This window comes from Hibiscus syriacus, unplaced genomic scaffold (assembly GCF_006381635.1).
Source record: "Hibiscus syriacus cultivar Baekdansim isolate YM2019G1 unplaced genomic scaffold, ASM638163v2 tig00018629_pilon, whole genome shotgun sequence".
Lineage (NCBI taxonomy): Eukaryota > Viridiplantae > Streptophyta > Magnoliopsida > Malvales > Malvaceae > Hibiscus > Hibiscus syriacus.
The window spans coordinates 91,533-110,545 of NW_024062443.1; the positions used below are offsets into that span (position 1 = coordinate 91,533).

Consider the following 19,013-nt stretch of genomic DNA (forward strand, 5'->3'; position numbering starts at 1 on the left):
ACTCTATCGTTATAAAGACAGCAAAGAGGCAACTCATATCCAACCGCACCATTTTAAGCAATGGCAGAGAGGGCCAGATCAGATCAAACACTTGCACAAACCAGGGAAAATATCACGCAATTTATGTCAACACTCGCATCCAGTTGACCTCGGTTGGCTGGTGGTCGCAACGTCGATGGTGTCGGGCATGTATCTTCATTAAAATGGAAATAAAGTTATGTCAGCCGACAATTCAAAAATAAACGAAATAATACTGTTGAAAAGCTAATGAGATTTTTAACAACCTTCTGTCTGCAACTACTGGTTCTCGAAAAAATCGATTTCGCATGCAAAATATCGTTCCTGCCCAATTAACTGGAAGAGGGAGAAAGGCTTCATAATTCGCAACGGTAAAACGTTGAAAGTTAAATGAATTATGCATAGACAAATTCGAGTCGCGGTTAAGACATTGAACTAATCAGAAATATGTAAGTAATAACTAATCAGAAATAGAACTGGTTATGAATTTGAACTTACATTTCATCCTCATCCCCACTACTCTGCAGGGCATTCTTTGCTATGCATTGGAAAGCTTCTTCCACGTTAACTCACTCCTTGGCAGATGTCTCGAAATACGGGATGTTTCCTTTGGAGGCACACCATGCTCGAGCCTTTTTCTCAGACACCTAGACAGTCCACAAAAGGCAGATAATATTGTCTTTGTAGAGACCAAGAGACAGAAATAGAGCGTAATGGATCAGCAAAGCGAGGAATTTTATAAGTAAAATAAATAAACACATACCACTCTACTGTTTCCACCATCCACGTCAACTTTGTTTCCCAAAACAACAAATGGGAAGTTCTCCGGATCTGAAGGGCTTGCCAGCAAGAGGTATCTCAAATCATCAGTTCTCTGCTGAATAAATCCAGGAGGGTAGGGAAAGCAAGTTTCGAGAAGAAAAGTAAGTCTTTATGGTTAATGTTCATGAATATGCTCATGTTTTATGTGATTATGTTATTTATCAATGCTGTTTTTGCTTTGTTTTAGGTTCAGCATGTCGAAGACAAGGTCAAGGATTTGCTTATTAGAATACAAAATGGACAGGTATTTCACCATTTTGATATGTTACCTGTCTCTCTTTGTTTTGCTTTAAGCTCATTGTATGAATGGTTTTCTTTGTGAAATGATGCAATTGGGTTTAATTTTGTTTACTCCTTTGGATTTGCTGATTAAAGTTGTATTTTTATTTCTGTTAACTCCAGGAAATTTGCAAAGATGATGTTAATTCGCTTAAAGCAAGGAAGCTTATTGTTGCACAGGGATCATCGAGTCCCTCCATTTATTTTCTTCCAGTGTATGTTTATTTTGTTGGCATTGCTGATACTTTACCATTTACATCTTGTTTTAGGACATGGAAAGGATACTCGGTGAGAAAAGGGCCTAATTATGCCCCTCAAAGAAAGAAAGTTGCTACTGATCCTACTCGAGAGAATCTACAGAGGTATTCCATAGACATGATAATATGCTTGTGAAGCTAGAATTTCGTCAGTGAAGTTGAATCCCTTACTTTTTGACTTATTATTTAACTATTATGCTTTGCTCCAGAAGGATTTTATTGGACCGGTATTTATACGTGGTTACTTTCTTTTAGGGGTGACTGGAAGGAATTGGAGTTCAAAGAGTATAACTTCAATGCTCGAGGACCACCTGCTGAAGCTGGCCATCTTCATCCATTACTCAAGGCAAGGATATGTTTGTATATTTATCAACTTCATTTAGCTTTGGGAAAATGTGTAACAGTTAAAATACAATTGAGCATATCAGCCTGTTAAATAGATGTTTTTTTACAATCATTTGCAACTAAATACATGTAGATATCTGCCATTAAAATGGATGGAAGAAACGATAAAATTGTGAGGATAAATAAACCATTTTTCTTTTTGGTCTGAGTAAGACATTATCATTATTCTTTGTGGCACCTATATTTCAATGTATGAACATCATATTTTGATGCACATTATAATCAAATGGTTCTCTTCGAAAGTCGTTTCCCGCCGCCTTTTGCTTGATTGGGTCTGTAACTTTTTATTGCTTATGCATCAGCTTGTTTGTTGTGGAATTAACTTTTTTTAGCCTTATTTTATATTCAGGTGAAACAACAATTGATGAACATATTTCTTCAAATGGGGTGAGTTTTGAACTTATAAATCTTATTTACGCATTCAGATACCTTTTTTAGTTACATGGTTATGTTGGGTCTTTGAGAGCTCCTGATGAACATTGACTCGTAGTGCACATGGAACACTTGCTGCCTTGCCTTGATGTTGTTGTTTTTATGATGATAAAAAATATGTTACTAAGCATCACCACAAATTCTGCCATATTATTATTATTGTTTCTTTAATATCGAGTTCACTTTCTCTGTGAGTTTACGATGATTTTTTTGCTGGATTTGGTTTTTCAACTTTGAGTCGTTAACATCAATACATATTTTCATTTTGTGCTGACTGCAGTTTTGAGGAGATGCCAACAAACAATCTCGTTGAAAGCAGGTAGTTGATAAGGCCAGCTCTTTCTTTTTTACACATGTTTCTTTGATATTTGATTTTGGAGCTTCTTGCCTGTAGTTCCCTCAAAAAAATCATTGGAAGGAACCTGAAATCCTACATTTACATTTTAATTAATTCTTTCCTTCATGTCAGACCAGAAGTTGTTTCTAAAGTTGATTTCCCATATCTGTTTCCGCTTGTAGCTTTTGGAACTTTGATGCATTGTTCCAGCCACAACACCACCCTGCTCGTGATTCACATGATACATTCTTTCTGGAAGGTATGTTTCAATTGACTGAATGACTTTCAGATGCCTTTTCTATTCTTTATTTTGATACTTATTTGGAGTATTCATCTGCAGCTCCATCTACTACAAGGGAACTACCTGAAGATTATGTTCAGTTGGTGAAGCATGTTCATGAATCTGGTGGTTATGGCTCCAGGGGGTATGAAAAAATTATTTTTCTGGTACTTTTTCCTCCATATTTCTCCACCATGAAATCAGTTGTCAATTAATTTGTTTTTTCATGTTCCAAAAGATATATGTACGACTGGAAAAGAGAGGAAGCAAACAAAAACCTCCTGCGTACACATACGACTGCTGTCTCTACTAGAATGCTTTATGCTCTAGCAAAGGTTTGATTGTCTTCATTATATTCATCCATCTCTGTGATTAGAAACCACCTTCAGTTGGCTGTTTTTCCTAAATTCAAAAGCCCTTATTTTGGCTAAACTCACGATATAATGCACGAAAAATAAATAATTCACGAAATAACGTTCTCCCAAGATTATTTGCTGAAATAGAGCGAAATCAACAGTGTGGCCGTAGGTCGCCATGCCTTCCGGGCGACCTATGACGTGGCTTCCGATGTGGCTTCCGACGAGGGTCGTGTGCATGGCACAACCCAACCATAGGTCGCCATGCACTCCCAACGACCTCCTAGGTCGCCATGCACGCCCGGCGACATCCCCTGCTGCATGCTCGCCTGCTCGCGACCTTGTCTTTGGCCCCTACTCCACGCTGCATGGTCGCCTGCTCGCTGCATTATTGCTCGCCTGCTCCCGCTGCTCGATGCATTATTGCAGCATAATTTTCGCTGCTTCATGCAGCAATTATTGCTGCAATCCACGAGAATCAACGGCTCGTGATTCTTCAATTATTGGTGCATGGCAGCCGACCCTTTAATATAAAGGGGGTATGATATGGGGTTAAGGAAGCATAAGAAAGAAAGGGAGAAGAGTGTCGAGAGAAAGGAAAGGAAGAAGAGGAAGAAGAAGAAAGGGAGTCCGGCAAGCAAACATCGAAGTAAATTTTCATTTTATTTAATTTAAATTAGTTTATTATTTTAAATTATTAGTTTGTTAGTTTAGGGTTAGGGTTAGTTTAGGGTTAGGGTAAAAATTTTACTTAATTAGTTAGTTTGTTAGTTAATAGTTAGTTATATATAAAAATATGTAATTAGTTTGTGTTAGTTAAATAGTTAAGTTGCCATATGATTTGTTGAATTTATTTTATATAAAAAATTTAGTTAATTAATTTTTTAGTAGTGAATTATAATTAAAAAATATTTTATTAGTTTAAGTTATATTAAAGAATAGTTTATTAGTTGAAGTTATATTAAAAAATAGTTTATTAGTTGTTTAAACAAAATTCACGTTTAAGTTATATTTTAAAAAGTTTAGTTTGTTACTTTATAAGTTTATTATATTATAAGTTATTATATTAAATTTTTTTGTTGGGTTGTAAATTAGTTAGTTAGTTCGTTACTTAAAACTAGATTATATTAAATGATTTTTTAAATACTGTTGTTTAATTTTTTTTTACAGATTCATTCCAATGGCTGACCAAATTCCACTGCTGAGACTTGACAATGAACATATTTCAAGTCATTTGAGAATAATGGTGAAAAAAATATTTGTTTAATGAATTATAATTAATAAATATTTGAATATTATCTTATGGTGATTGTGATAAATGTTTTGCATTATTTAATTGTAGGAGGAAGAGCAGCGAGTCCTTCGTCTTCGGCTACATAAAGTGCCCAAGCCACACAGATTGAAAGAAGAAAACTTGCAGGAGGCTGGATTTTGGTATGTAACATTTGTGCGAGATTACAAGTTGGTCTCAGGTTTGATCAGTGCCTTGATTGAGCGTTGAAGACCAGAAACGCACACGTTTCATTTGCCGTGTGGCGAATGTACGATAACTCTAGAGGATGTGGCATTGCAACTCGGGGTCCAAACAAATGGGATGCCAGTGGTAATGTCACATGAGTTTAATAATGTGGCACAACTTTCATTACTAAATCATTACTATCAAATCATTAAATATTAATAACAATTTCATTATTACTAATCATTACTAAATCATTACTATCAAATCATTAAATATTAATAACAATTTCATTATTACTAATCATTACTAAATCATTACTATCAAATCATTAAATATTAATAATAATTTTATTATTACTAATCATTACTATCAAATCATTAAAAATTAATAATAACTTCATTATTACTAATCATTACTATCAAATCATTAAAAATTAATAATAATTTCATTATTACTAATCATTACTAAATCATTAATATCAAATCATTAAATATTAATAATAATTTCAATATTACTAATCATTACTAAATCATTACTATCAAATCATTAAATATTAATAATAATTTCATCATTACTAATCATTACTAAATCTTATAAATACATAAAAATTCATAGAAATACATATATCATTACTAATGATGAGGCCTATATCTTGGTAAATTAGGACAATTGTTTTTTGAATGGCCTTCACCCCTACATAATCCGCATCTCTTTGCTTGATCTCTCTCTCTAGCATGGAAATCCATACTGGTATGAATACGAGTGGACTCAGGTCGACCCTTTGGACTTCTGCGAAGCATTGGATTTGGCAGCCATTCGTCATGATCTTTTCTGGGCCAATATGATTCATTCGGTATCTGTCTGAACGCATGGTTGTAGACATTTAATATCCTACGTAGGTGAAAGCACTCATCAACATAAGTGTATGAGCTTACACCAGCATACATACATACAGCGACTGCATGAGCACATGGATATTTTCATGCCTGAAAACGACCACAATCACACCATTTCTGTCGTAAATCAACTCTAAATGTTTGGTCTTCTCCTCCGACGTTACGGCGTATGCACGACACGACAAAAGTATGACCAACTCGGTCGAAATTATGAACAACCATTGATGTTGTCAATCGCTCATTTGCTTCCATTGATTCCACCACTGTAGGAGCCCAAGTTTTACCTCTATTTATAAGACTCTCTATTTCTTTGCCTTTGTCCGACCAAACTTTAGCCAATCTAAAGTACGTCTCTTTCATCACACTCGTAATTGGGAGATGGCGTGTACCTTTTAGTACCGAATTAATGGCCTCGGCAAGGTTTGTGGTCATATGTCCGTATCTCCAACCTTCATCGTATGCTTGCGACCATTTTTCACGCGGTATTTTTGAAGCCCACTTCCAAACATGCTAATCATCGTAAAATACCTTCAAATTCTCTAATCTCTTGTCAAAATTTGGTCGACGTAGTTCGTATCCTGTTTCATAATATATTGTGTTAAACCGCAATTAAAAAAACCATGTAAAAAATGCACAAATATTGAAAATAAAACTTGCCCATGCTGACTATCTCGCTACGAATGTGTGCGTTATGAAATTGGTCGATACTATTCTTTCCAATATGACGGAAACAAAATATCGGATATGCATACGGAGGTATCCAACGACTTCCTGGTCGTTCAATTACCACCAAAATACCCGTTCCTCTATCGGATATCAAGCAAACTCCATCTTCACGAACGACATATTGACATAGATTGGTCAGAAAGAAATCCCAAGCCTCTGTTGTCTCTCCCTCAACAATGGCAAATGCAATTGGGAAGATATTTCGCTCACCATCTTGAGCAACTGCTATCAAAAGTACATGCCTATATTGACCATACAGCCACGTACCATCTACTTGGATCATACGTTTGCAAAATGGAAATCCTTCAATACATGCCTTGAATGCCCAAAATAGTCTATAAAATATTTTCTTCCCTGGCAGAAGTTGACCTTCTTTGTCATATGCGGGCATGGTTTGAGACTTCACTATGGTTCCTGGGATAAATCACTTCATTGCTTATAGCAAATGTGGTAGCTCATTGTACGATGTATCCCAATCTCCATACGTCAGCTTCATTGCCTTCATCTTCGCATTCCACACCTTGCCATATTTTACTTGATATCCAAATTGGCTTCGAATAGATGCAGCTAACACTGAACAAGATATCCTTGGATCCTTTTCAACCATCGCCTTCACGTATTCACATATTACATCGGAGTCCAATAGTCGGTGGTCTTGTTCGATGAAGTTTCGCAAACATGTGTGCGGACCATTGTACCTCGTGATGACCCAAACATCTTGCCTTTGATTTTTCGACACTCTGATCTTCCACTTGCACTCTAGGCCATATTTTACACACTTCGCGTATAGGGTTTTCTGGTTGGACTCTGCAACATGGATATCAACATGGCATTTTATGCAGTACTTTTTAATCGCCAGGGTAGCTTCATTTTTTCCTCTAAATTGCACCCCAATTGAAAATTCACCAGAATTATTGAATGATTCAGTCATTTGGTATGGAGGTAAATGTGGCATGTCTGGGAATTCAGGTGCCCTCATCGCATCATAGTCTATCTCGTACATGTGAGGAGTAGCTTCATACGGTGCCGGAACTTGATCAATTGCACCTCCACCAAAAATATTTTCGTCGCCGCCCAAAACAGGTTCTTCGGTTTCTTCATCTTCGCTTGAATCATCATGAATTTCTCCCCATCGATTTTCAGCGTCAATATCAACAACCAATTCCGGTATGTTTCTCGCCTCATACTCTGCTGTTGCAGATGTCCCCCCGACTTCATTTACACTTTCCAATAGTGCTATAAAACTGTTCGGGAACTTGTATGTCGGCTCCTCAAACTGACTATATAAAGCCATTTCAGATAGATTTTGAGCCACACCTCTTGATGACCTAGGAACATCACATATGTTACGTACATCAACAAATAACTCAATAACTGCTATATTGGTTGACTCATGTAATCCAACCATGGTTCTAATATCATCATCTTCTTCAAGTGGAACTGCAGCATATCTGACTGGGTTGGGGCATATCATAAACCTATACCTCAAACCATCAACTGCAGCTCCATCTGTGCCACCTGGTTTTCTTCCTGATTCTGCACTTGCTGAGGACTTGATGGCACCTGAGGAGCCATCAGTTGAGTACCATTGCAATTCTTGTTCAGGTGATTGCTCTCGAAAGCGCTACCATTGCCAGAAGCAGGTCAGTTACTAAATACTGATTAATAAATAATTGTTTAAGCCTCAAATTATTTAATACACTACAAAGACAAAAATACCTGCACTAATTCTTTCTGAGTGTTCTTATGGTGGTAGTCAATGTTTCAATCTTGCCTGCATTTGTATGTACATTTTCCACAAGCCCTATATTTCTGAGAGAATAAGAGGGAATTCTACTTCTTCAAAATCAATTTATATGACATCAAGCCAAGTGGTAAATAAAATTGGATTTCCACAAACCTTTTTAGATTCTGCTTCTTGTCCAACAAATCAGAAATGAGCATAAATTGTTTGCACCACCAGCGCATCTGTTTACTTGCAACGATAAGCCATTGGTCTTTTAAGTTTTTATAATGTGAATGATCAAAATGGAAAGAGTAACTAATTTAGTAATTTTGTTTATTTATTTATTTATTGACTTCTTGTTCCATTTCTTTATAATGTAATTGTGTTTGTATTTGGCAGGCCGATTTTGACCTATGTACTGATTGCTTTAACGATGGGAAGTTTGGCTCCGGCATGTCTTCTTCGGATTTTATTCTCATGGAACCTGCTGACTCCCCTGGTCTTAGTGGCGGCAAGTGGACAGATCAGGAAACCCTCCTCCTTCTCGAGGCACTTGAACTTTATAAAGAAAACTGGAATGAGATTGCGGAGCATGTTGCTACGAAAACAAAAGCACAATGCATACTGCACTTTGTTCAAATGCCAATTGAGGATGCATTCTTCAATAGCGATGATGACATAGACACCGATTCAAAAGAAACTGCTGGACCAGCTCCCAGTAGTGATGAAACCTCTGTCCCTAAAGATGTATCGGAAACAACAGAGAGTAAGAATGCTGCTCTGCAGGAGGATCAGGCCCAGACTACACCAATGGAAACTTCAAAACCTGAAGATGGAAAAGAAGTGCGAGCCAGAGAGGAAACGTCTAAACCTGAAACTGATGCAAATGGTGGTCAAGAAACATCAAAGCCAGAAGAAACGAATGTAGCAAAAGATGGGAAAGACACAACTGAAAATTGTGCACTTGTGGCACTAAGGGAGGCATTTGAAGCTATTGGTTATGATTTAACGTCTGAAGGGACACTCTCATTTGCTGATGTGGGAAATCCTGTCATGGCATTGGTAAGTTGACTGTGTAAGTATTTAATTTAGCTTTTATCAATTGATGTATATGAAGGGAAAACTGATTTCATTTAACAATCTAAATTTATCCACTTTGTCCTAGCTTCTGAAATACTCTTCTTATCCTAAAAAAATTATCAGGAATCTTTCGTTTCTTCTTTTAGAAAAACTTTGGTGTCCTTTCTCCGACCTCCAATGTAAAAGACACGGTGGCTTGCTTGGTAATTAAATGAATGATCAAACCTCAAAGTGATGTTCTATTGCATTTTGCTTTTCTGCTCTTCAGCAATAATTTTTTCGCGGTCATTTTCTCCTCTTCCTTTTAAATGATTGCAATGCTGTTAGCAGTCTTTTATTAATCTACCACATGCTCTATACTTGTTTATGAAACAATCTTAAGTACTTCTGTATAAAGGCTTGCTTCATTGATCTTTGCAACTTTTCTCTTGAAAATGTTTGTTGATGTATTCCTCTATTCGTCATTTACCTGCTATTTGTTGTGGTGATATGTTATGAAATTAGTGTTGCTCCAACTGCAGGCAGGGTTCTTTGCTCATCTGGTCGGACCCAACATTGCTTCTGTTTCGGCCCAGAGTTCACTGAAATTGTTATCTGGTAGTTGTCCTAACCTTCAACTGGCTGCAAGGAACTGCTTTGTTTTGGAAGATCCACCAGATGACAAGAAGGAACCAACATGTTCTGAGAGGTATGTCAAGCTTATATCTGCTTAGCAATTTGTTAACATTATCTGATGTTAATCTGAGACACACAGTGTTGTCAACGATATGGGTAATGGTGATGCTCAAAATGTGAAAAACTCGGAAGACAAAAGCCTCGAGGGGGATCAGAAAAGTTCATTTAGCAATAATGGCAACCAAAACACCAAAGTTTCTCTTCCTGAAGAGAAGGTGACATCACCTTCACCCAATGACTTTACCGTGGATAAAAAAGAGTCCAGCAATACTGCAACTAATGAAGAAGATAACAAGGCTAATTTTAATGGATCCACCATTATTAATCAATCAAAGGATCATCAACCAAGTGTAACGACGGTATCAAATAACTCATCATCCCAGCCTCTACCTAGTCCACTGGAGGAGACGGGCAGGAAGGAAACAGAAAAAGAACCTTCAGAGCCTCCAAAAGCAATGAAGGGAGTAGATATTTCTGATTCTGTTCCAGTGGAAAAGAATGAGCTCTGTGATGCAGCTGCAGGAAAGCCATCTGAAGCGGGAAATGCGTCAGAAAATCTAGAGACGGCTTCCTCTTCTCCATCCAGAGCAAAGAACGAACAAAAACATGTTCAACTGAGTGCTGGTGGAGAATCTAATAAGCCTGCAGAGGCAGCAAATGATGTTGAAATGGCATCTATTTCACAACCAGCAGAAAAGACCGAGTCTCGGCAACCAGTCGCATCAAATTCTGAAAACGAAAAAGGAGATACCACAGGTTTCTCTCTCTTTTTCTGCTATGCATATATTGTTTAGAATGTGGAAGTGACATTAACAGGAACCACTCTACTGCAAAATGCTTGGCAATATCTTATGAGAATATGTAGAGATAGATAACAAATCTGATTTAAAACATATACAGAAGGCTAGAAGCACTGCCTGGTTCTATAAGGTTAAGTGTATGCCATATCTGTTGGTTTTACGTAGAGCAGCTAGAAAAATGCATCAATTCTGGTTATGTGGCGGTGTTTTTATAGATTTCATCGAAAGTATATATCACAAGAACCACCTAGTGGTAAAATGCATTAATTCTGGATTGTATCATTTACCTCATTGCTTTTTGCAGACAAGAGTAAAGAAGGTAAAAACAAGAATCATGATTCTACGGACAGAGAAGATAATAGCAGCGTTGATAAAGTAAAGCGTGCTGCAGTCACGGCACTCTCAGCTGCAGCAGTGAAGGCAAAACTTCTAGCTGATCAGGAAGAGGACCAAATCCGACAACTCACAGCATCATTAATAGAAAAACAGGTTAGTAGCAAAATACATGTAATCTCCTTTTCCCATAAATATCGAACTGGAGCAAAACCCAAGTTTTCAGAGGCTTTAATTAAATGCAGTTACATAAGTTGGAAGCCAAATTAGCATTCTTCAATGACATGGAAGGAGTCGTAATGAAGGTTAAGGAGCAATTGGACAGGTCAAGGCAGAGGCTTTACCACGAGCGATCACAGATAATTGCTGCTCGACTGGGCTTGCCAGCTTCCTCCTCTAGAGCAATGCCACAACCAAATGCTACAAATAGAGTTGCAGCAAACTTTGCAAATTCAGTTGCTAGGCCTCCTATGAGCATGAAAGCCCCAAGACTGCCAATGTCGAGACCCATGGGTTCTATGACTCCTACCCCTTCCAACCCATACGTATCCACAAGGACCACAACGGTTGCGGGGAGCTCAATTAGGCCTTCTAACCAGGAAAACCTTTCCTCTGTCGGTACCAAGTAGTCTCTACCTGTGAATAGAATTTTCTATCCATTCTTATACGATGGTCATCATGAGATCTATCAGGTGAGTACTACCCTTTATAGTTGCAGTTCGCATTAGCTTTAGTGTTGCTAATCGACTGACATTCATACCAATTCATCTCCGAGTAATCCGGATACCACTGCCTATCGACTGACATCTCATGATCATAGGAGGAAGGAGCAGATGGTTATGGTTCTCCCTTCGATCCTATCCTATCCTAGTCGAAATTGTCGAGGCTATGTCTGACGTGGAATTTTTTTCCCATCTATGCTTTTGTATTTTTTGTAAGGCTAGTTTATAGTGTTGATACTTTGGGACGTAATGATGAATTCTAGGTGATGCAAGTTAAACATCCATAACCTTACCAAATTCTTAGGGCATCTTACGATCAGATATAACCCCATGCATTCCATTTTGTGGACGGACAGATCTGTTTTGTTGTTATAAATGGCGGGGAGTTCCCTTTTCGCAGCTATAATTACCCTCTTTTTATAATCATCAATATTTAGTTAATTAATTGAAATCGGATATTATAAAATGTATTATTTTTAACTTATTTCATTTATGATATCAAAATTAACATTTTATCGAAAAGGTCTGACGTCGAATTCCTGTTGAAAATACACCAACTGAACAGAAATTTATATACATTTTTCTGATTTAGTTAGAAACATATTCAATTTAAATATATTAGGTTTTATTTAAAACAATTATCTCAATAAAGGATTAAAATGGACAAACGACAATATTTTATATTAAAACATACGGTAAATTACACGTTTAGTACAAAATTATCAGTTTTGATTTATTTTAATACATAACTTTTTTTTACAAAACTATACCTAAAGTTTAATTTTTATTTCATTTTAGTACCCCGATAAAAACTTAAGTTTTGAAAAATTTAAAATTTTAGGTACTAAAACAAACCAAAAGCGTTAAGTTTTTAATGATGGAGTACTAAAATGACATGAAAACTAAACGTTAAATATGGTTTGAAAAAAATTAGGCACTAAAATATACCAAAACTAATAGTTTAGGTACTAAATGTAAATTTACCCAAAATATATTAACAAAAGTTATATCTAAAATGATTTACATATAAATCTTTTATTCCATATTCAATTCTAAATAATATTTTTTAATTATTTAGTTTAAAATATATATATATATATATATATATATATTTAAGATATACGTACTCTTTAACAATATTAATTATTATTTTAAATTAATATTTTATATTTAAAAAAATTCATATCTAATCAATTTGTGACACCAATTTAATAAAGAAACACTCAATATCTCTATTCAACAACACCAATTTTTTAAGTCTACTTGGGAAACAATGATTTTGCAGCAAAAAAATGGTTAAACAAATGAGGAACTCTATCGTTATAAAGACAGCAAAGAGGCAACTCATATCCAACCGCACCATTTTAAGCAATGGCAGAGAGGGCCAGATCAGATCAAACACTTGCACAAACCAGGGAAAATATCACGCAATTTATGTCAACACTCGCATCCAGTTGACCTCGGTTGGCTGGTGGTCGCAACGTCGATGGTGTCGGGCATGTATCTTCATTAAAATGGAAATAAAGTTATGTCAGCCGACAATTCAAAATAAACGAAATAATACTGTTGAAAAGCTAATGAGATTTTTAACAACCTTCTGTCTGCAACTACTGGTTCTCGAAAAAATCGATTTCGCATGCAAAATATCGTTCCTGCCCAATTAACTGGAAGAGGGAGAAAGGCTTCATAATTCGCAACGGTAAAACGTTGAAAGTTAAATGAATTATGCATAGACAAATTCGAGTCGCGGTTAAGACATTGAACTAATCAGAAATATGTAAGTAATAACTAATCAGAAATAGAACTGGTTATGAATTTGAACTTACATTTCATCCTCATCCCCACTACTCTGCAGGGCATTCTTTGCTATGCATTGGAAAGCTTCTTCCACGTTAACTCACTCCTTGGCAGATGTCTCGAAATACGGGATGTTTCCTTTGGAGGCACACCATGCTCGAGCCTTTTTCTCAGACACCTAGACAGTCCACAAAAGGCAGATAATATTGTCTTTGTAGAGACCAAGAGACAGAAATAGAGCGTAATGGATCAGCAAAGCGAGGAATTTTATAAGTAAAATAAATAAACACATACCACTCTACTGTTTCCACCATCCACGTCAACTTTGTTTCCCAAAACAACAAATGGGAAGTTCTCCGGATCTGAAGGGCTTGCCAGCAAGAGGTATCTCAAATCATCAGTTCTCTGCTGAATAAATCCAGGAGGGTAGGGAAAGCAAGTTTCGAGAAGAAAAGTAAGTCTTTATGGTTAATGTTCATGAATATGCTCATGTTTTATGTGATTATGTTATTTATCAATGCTGTTTTTGCTTTGTTTTAGGTTCAGCATGTCGAAGACAAGGTCAAGGATTTGCTTATTAGAATACAAAATGGACAGGTATTTCACCATTTTGATATGTTACCTGTCTCTCTTTGTTTTGCTTTAAGCTCATTGTATGAATGGTTTTCTTTGTGAAATGATGCAATTGGGTTTAATTTTGTTTACTCCTTTGGATTTGCTGATTAAAGTTGTATTTTTATTTCTGTTAACTCCAGGAAATTTGCAAAGATGATGTTAATTCGCTTAAAGCAAGGAAGCTTATTGTTGCACAGGGATCATCGAGTCCCTCCATTTATTTTCTTCCAGTGTATGTTTATTTTGTTCGCATTGCTGATACTTTACCATTTACATCTTGTTTTAGGACATGGAAAGGATACTCGGTGAGAAAAGGGCCTAATTATGCCCCTCAAAGAAAGAAAGTTGCTACTGATCCTACTCGAGAGAATCTACAGAGGTATTCCATAGACATGATAATATGCTTGTGAAGCTAGAATTTCGTCAGTGAAGTTGAATCCCTTACTTTTTGACTTATTATTTAACTATTATGCTTTGCTCCGGAAGGATTTTATTGGACCGGTATTTATTCGTGGTTACTTTCTTTTAGGGGTGACTGGAAGGAATTGGAGTTCAAAGAGTATAACTTCAATGCTCGAGGACCACCTGCTGAAGCTGGCCATCTTCATCCATTACTCAAGGCACTGATATGTCTGTATATTTATCAACTTCATTTAGCTTTGGGAAAATGTGTAACAGTTAAAATACAATATTTGAGGATATCAGCCTGTTAAATACATGTTTTTTTTGCAATCATTTGCAACTAAATACATTTAGATATCTGCCATTAAAATGGATGGAAGAGACGATAAAATTGTGAGGATAAATAAACCATTTTTCTTTTTGGTCTGAGTAAGACATTATCATTATTCTTTGTGGCACCTATATTTCAATGTATGAACATTTTTTTGTAACTTTTTATTGCTTATGCATCAGCTTGTTTGTTGTGGAATTAACTTTTTTAGCCTTATTTTATATTCAGGTGAAACAACGATTTTTTTATAGAATTGAAGGCCTCGTTAAAAACCCTTTTCTTGATTAAAGGAGCTTGTAGAGAAGCTCCTTAATCAGCAGGAGGAGGAAAAGAGTGCCTTAAGATTTCATTAAACATAAGAAATTACATAAGATATACCATAGAATCTCCCCCAACAAAGACAGAAAACCAAAAACAACCGAATACACCCCTCCACAACAACACTAACTCAGCCTAATCCATCTTAACAACAACAATAACTCTAATATGACTAACCAGACTTAAAGTCAAAACTTGGCCCGAAATACAACACAAAACAACACAACTACAACAAAAGCCAAATATATCAGCTGACTCAATCCATAGAAGCCAAATTCAAACACAAAAGCCATGAGCTTCCACACGATAAGAGTACAAAAAAGCAAACTTCGAAAACACTCTATCCGCTTTTCTGCCCCTTATGCTCGTCTTGTCGTCGTAGACCATCCGAACCTCCAACTCCATTATCAAAAATCATATTCGATACCCCTGAAACTATTCACTACATATTTTTTCTTGAATCAACACAATCTCACACTTAAACATCCAACAATCCTCCTTAGTTCAGAAAAAATAAAACATTTGAGCCCATCCCTCGTATGATCCAAGATAAGAACCTCATCTCGATCTACTTCCTCTGAAAACAACTAAAATCAACAGAAAGGGATTGTGACACACCTTTCAATACTTCCACTACTATAATTTTTCGAAATCAAAAAACACTTGTGAGCCTTTAGAATCATATAGGGATATGTCTTCAAGTTCAGACACCTCTTCCTCGCGTTGCACCTTACTCTGATTATTCTTGCTTCGGCATCCTCTAGTCTTCCTTTGGGGAGCCGTATACTTCTCTCGAAATATTTGGAGAGAGCTATATTTGTTGTTATTCCCCTCCTTTGCTCTCTGGTTCTGCCTGGCCTCACCCTTGGAACTTTTGAATGTGCAATTATTTGTAAGGCTCACATTAATCACATCCTCCACCACCTTCGACTCTACTTGACAATCCAACATGGGGAAATCTATAAAATAATCCTTCAATCCCTCATAAGCACGTGCAGTCTCACAACTATTCCTGTTGTCATCTTCTGCCTCTCTCTCCTCGTGATCCAGCAGTACCTCGTGTTCCACCGCTTCCTCGATTTTCGTTTAAACCTTCCTCTGACCAGCAACAATATTCCTCAGACCCATAATCATTTCCTCCCCTATGTTCCTTTCCTCCTCATCCTCACCCGACAAGTTGCTGCCTCTAGTTCTGTTCCCCATACAACATAATAGACTGTCTTCTTCCTCAGAACACCTCTCGAAATTCTTCTCCTCCGATGAGTCCACGCTTCTTCCTGCTTCCTCAGAACATACCTCCATCTCGGGAGGCTTTCCTGGCAATACACCAATGAGCTCTCCCACTGTGGATAACAGGTAGGCAACTGCGTTTTCCATCAAGGATGAATCTACCCAGATAGATTCTGGGCTGAAACAAGGTTCAAACTCAAAAACATATACTGTAAAGATCAATTCCCCGACTTTCAAAGCAAAGGTTTCTTCCACTCGAGCTTGACAGTTCATCATAATCTGAATTAAAGCCCTATCAAACGAGCTAGGATTTAAGGTCACTTCCTCGATGGAAATAAGATCTCCCCATTTGTCTGCAATATTTCTGAAGGTGGAATGACTCCACACAAACGGTGGGATCCCTTTACACGATAGCCATGCCCGACGGCTGCTGCACTGAAAATTTTCCGACCATACTTCCACTTTATCAAAGCAGTTTTTCAACGCCCCAATCTGTTTCCTCTTGTAGCTTTTGGAACTTTGATGCATTTTTCCAGCCACAACAATACCCTGCTCGTGATTCACATGATACATTCTTTCTGGAAGGTATGTTTCAACTGACTGAATTACTATCAGATGCCTTTTCTACTCTTCATTTTGATACTTATTTGGAGTATTCATCTGCATCTCCATCTTCTACAAGGGAACTACCTGAAGATTATGTTCAGTTGGTGAAGCATGTTCATGAATCTGGTGGTTATGGCTACAGGGGGTATGAAAAAATTATTTTTCTGGTACTTTTGCCTCCATATTTCTCCATCATGAAATCAGTTGTCAATTAATTTGTTTTTTCATATTCCAAAAGATATATGTACGACTGGAAAAGAGAGGAAGCAAACAAAAACCTCCTGCGTACACATACGACTGCTGTCTCTACTAGAATGCTTTATGCTCTAGCAAAGGTTTGATTGTCTTCATTATATTCATCCATCTCTGTGACTAGAAACCTCCTTCAGTTGGCTGTTTTTCCTAAATTCAAAAGCCCTTATTTTCTTAGGTTTTCCTCATGAACTTTTAATTTGGTTTTGAAAGTTGTGTATACTGCTTGATGCTAGTGCACGGCTGCACGTATACTTTAATGTTGTCTTAATCGTCTGTAGTTTTTGCTGATGTTGGTTACATCAATGTTAACTAGTACCTCCGAGTTGTAATGCTCATTTGCTTTATGATTTCATCTTTAGCAACCTTTTGCCCCCAAAAGATATTTTTCTATCGATCGTGTGTTTTTCCTCTTACAGAGTTGTGTAGTTTCTTTTATTCAAGTCCAACTTCTGATTATGTTCAACTGGATCCGAGCTGAGACCAATATCTATTTCACTAATATCTGATTAATGTTTTTATTTGGAAAGCAACTAATAATTTACTGAACATATGGAAATTCTCTCTTTTGCTTTAGGTTTAGTATGTGATCGGGGGCTTACCCTTGGTGATTTGATCGGTGTCCTGAATGATTTTTTCTCGCGACTAGGTAATGATCATCAATAATCATTCTACAGGAAATATAGTTTCCTAGCAGCATTGCTGAATAAATAGGACCAAGTGTGTTGTTTTTTACGCTTCAATATATCGAAGCCGGTAGTGCTTCTGGACAAGGTTTATACTTTATCATCAAATAGTTGGTTTATCTGCTGCAAGAACTGTCCTAGGAACGGCAGTGATGGTGAATACATTCTCTATGATCTCTTTCAGGATTGTCGAAGTTGCTTTCAAGCCTGCATACAACCCGTATACTGAACCTAGCATGGAGATATTCAGGTGATAAGTCGCATGCTTCTCCGAACGTGTTTATTACTTGTTCGGTAAACATAGATTTGATAGATCAATTTTGTTTGTATCAGTTATCATGAAGGCTTGAAGAAATGGGTGGAAATCGGAAATTCCGGCTTGTTCAGACCTGAAATGTTGCTTCCAATGGGATTCCCTGAGGATGTTCGCGTTATTGCTTGGGGTCTTTCGTTTGAAAGGTAAATATTAGTCTTTTCCCGGAGAAGGTATCATTTCGACGCTTTCCCGAGCAAAACATGAACCATGTCTTGATATCACTTTTCTGTTTGCATGGACGTAGACCGACTATGATACTCTATGGAATCGATAACATTAGGGATCTGTTCGGACACAAGGTACTACTAATACATATGCCAACATATCGTTTTCTTTCCATGTAGTGGTTGTTTTCCGATGGAATTTACCTATTAAGCGCGGCTGTTATTGCAGGTCGATCTTAGTCTCATCAAACGAAATCCTGTCTGTCGCCTCGGAATCAGTTAGATTATTATTGGGATAATTCTTGTCATTCCGTTTGTTTTTTTTTTGGTAATTGAACCAGGGATACACCAACACAGCTTGCACATGTAGTTTGATAGCATATATACAACAGATCAATGGCTGTATCAGACATTTTTGGTTTCTCGTTCATTTTGTGTTGAAACATAAAGTCCATGGAGTGGGATAAATGGATGGAAAAGTGGACGACATTATTTATTGTATTCAATTGCTGATTTTCGAAATTAACAGGGACTAAGTTGTTTTATTTATTTTAAACGGGTGTAATCTGCTCATTATTGGAATTGAGACTTCAGGGGGGTTTTTTCACCTATTATACACATATATTTACAATATATTCATGAATATAATTTTTACATGTATAATTTTTAATATATATATATATATATATATGT

General features: G+C 36.8%; 2 protein-coding genes, 2 long non-coding RNA genes and 1 pseudogene across 4 annotated transcripts; 3 read left to right on the plus strand and 2 right to left on the minus strand.

Annotated features, from left to right (window-relative positions):
• Nucleotides 1-98: 98 nt before the first annotated feature.
• LOC120209328 lies at nt 99-878 on the minus strand. The gene is made up of 3 exons (XR_005524389.1): nt 782-878; nt 517-665; nt 99-193 (listed from the first exon to the last, which is right to left on the minus strand). It is a non-coding gene; the product is annotated as an uncharacterized LOC120209328 (long non-coding RNA).
• A 1,140-nt stretch (nt 879-2,018) lies between these two features.
• On the plus strand, nt 2,019-3,244 carry LOC120209327 (phenylalanine--tRNA ligase alpha subunit, cytoplasmic-like). The gene is made up of 5 exons (XM_039208375.1): nt 2,019-2,168; nt 2,494-2,532; nt 2,733-2,809; nt 2,891-2,975; nt 3,069-3,244. The coding sequence occupies exons 1-5, from the start codon at nt 2,146-2,148 to the stop codon at nt 3,169-3,171; spliced, it is 327 nt and encodes a 108-aa protein (XP_039064306.1). The 5' UTR covers nt 2,019-2,145; the 3' UTR covers nt 3,172-3,244.
• Nucleotides 3,245-7,754: 4,510 nt separating this feature from the next.
• On the plus strand, nt 7,755-11,904 carry LOC120209332 (SWI/SNF complex subunit SWI3D-like; the record flags this gene model as incomplete). Its single annotated transcript, XM_039208379.1, has 6 exons — nt 7,755-7,910; nt 8,393-9,055; nt 9,595-9,761; nt 9,828-10,504; nt 10,853-11,037; nt 11,127-11,904. Coding segments are annotated over 6 exons (2,232 nt in total), but the record flags the coding sequence as incomplete, so codon positions are not given.
• Nucleotides 11,905-13,012: 1,108 nt separating this feature from the next.
• LOC120209329 lies at nt 13,013-13,791 on the minus strand. Its single transcript, XR_005524390.1, has 3 exons — nt 13,695-13,791; nt 13,430-13,578; nt 13,013-13,107 (listed from the first exon to the last, which is right to left on the minus strand). It is a non-coding gene; the product is annotated as an uncharacterized LOC120209329 (long non-coding RNA).
• A 39-nt stretch (nt 13,792-13,830) lies between these two features.
• On the plus strand, nt 13,831-18,603 carry LOC120209333 (annotated as a pseudogene).
• Nucleotides 18,604-19,013: the final 410 nt, after the last annotated feature.

What these genes read in the sequence shown, in the direction of transcription:
- LOC120209327 (XM_039208375.1), top strand. Translation starts at nt 2,146, where the DNA reads ATGAACATATTTCTTCAAATGGG. An exon ending in TGATACATTCTTTCTGGAAG is followed by an intron (nt 2,810 to 2,890) that starts GTATGTTTCAAT and finishes ATTCATCTGCAG; the next exon opens with CTCCATCTACTACAAGGGAA. An exon ending in GGTGGTTATGGCTCCAGGGG is followed by an intron (nt 2,976 to 3,068) that starts GTATGAAAAAAT and finishes ATGTTCCAAAAG; the next exon opens with ATATATGTACGACTGGAAAA.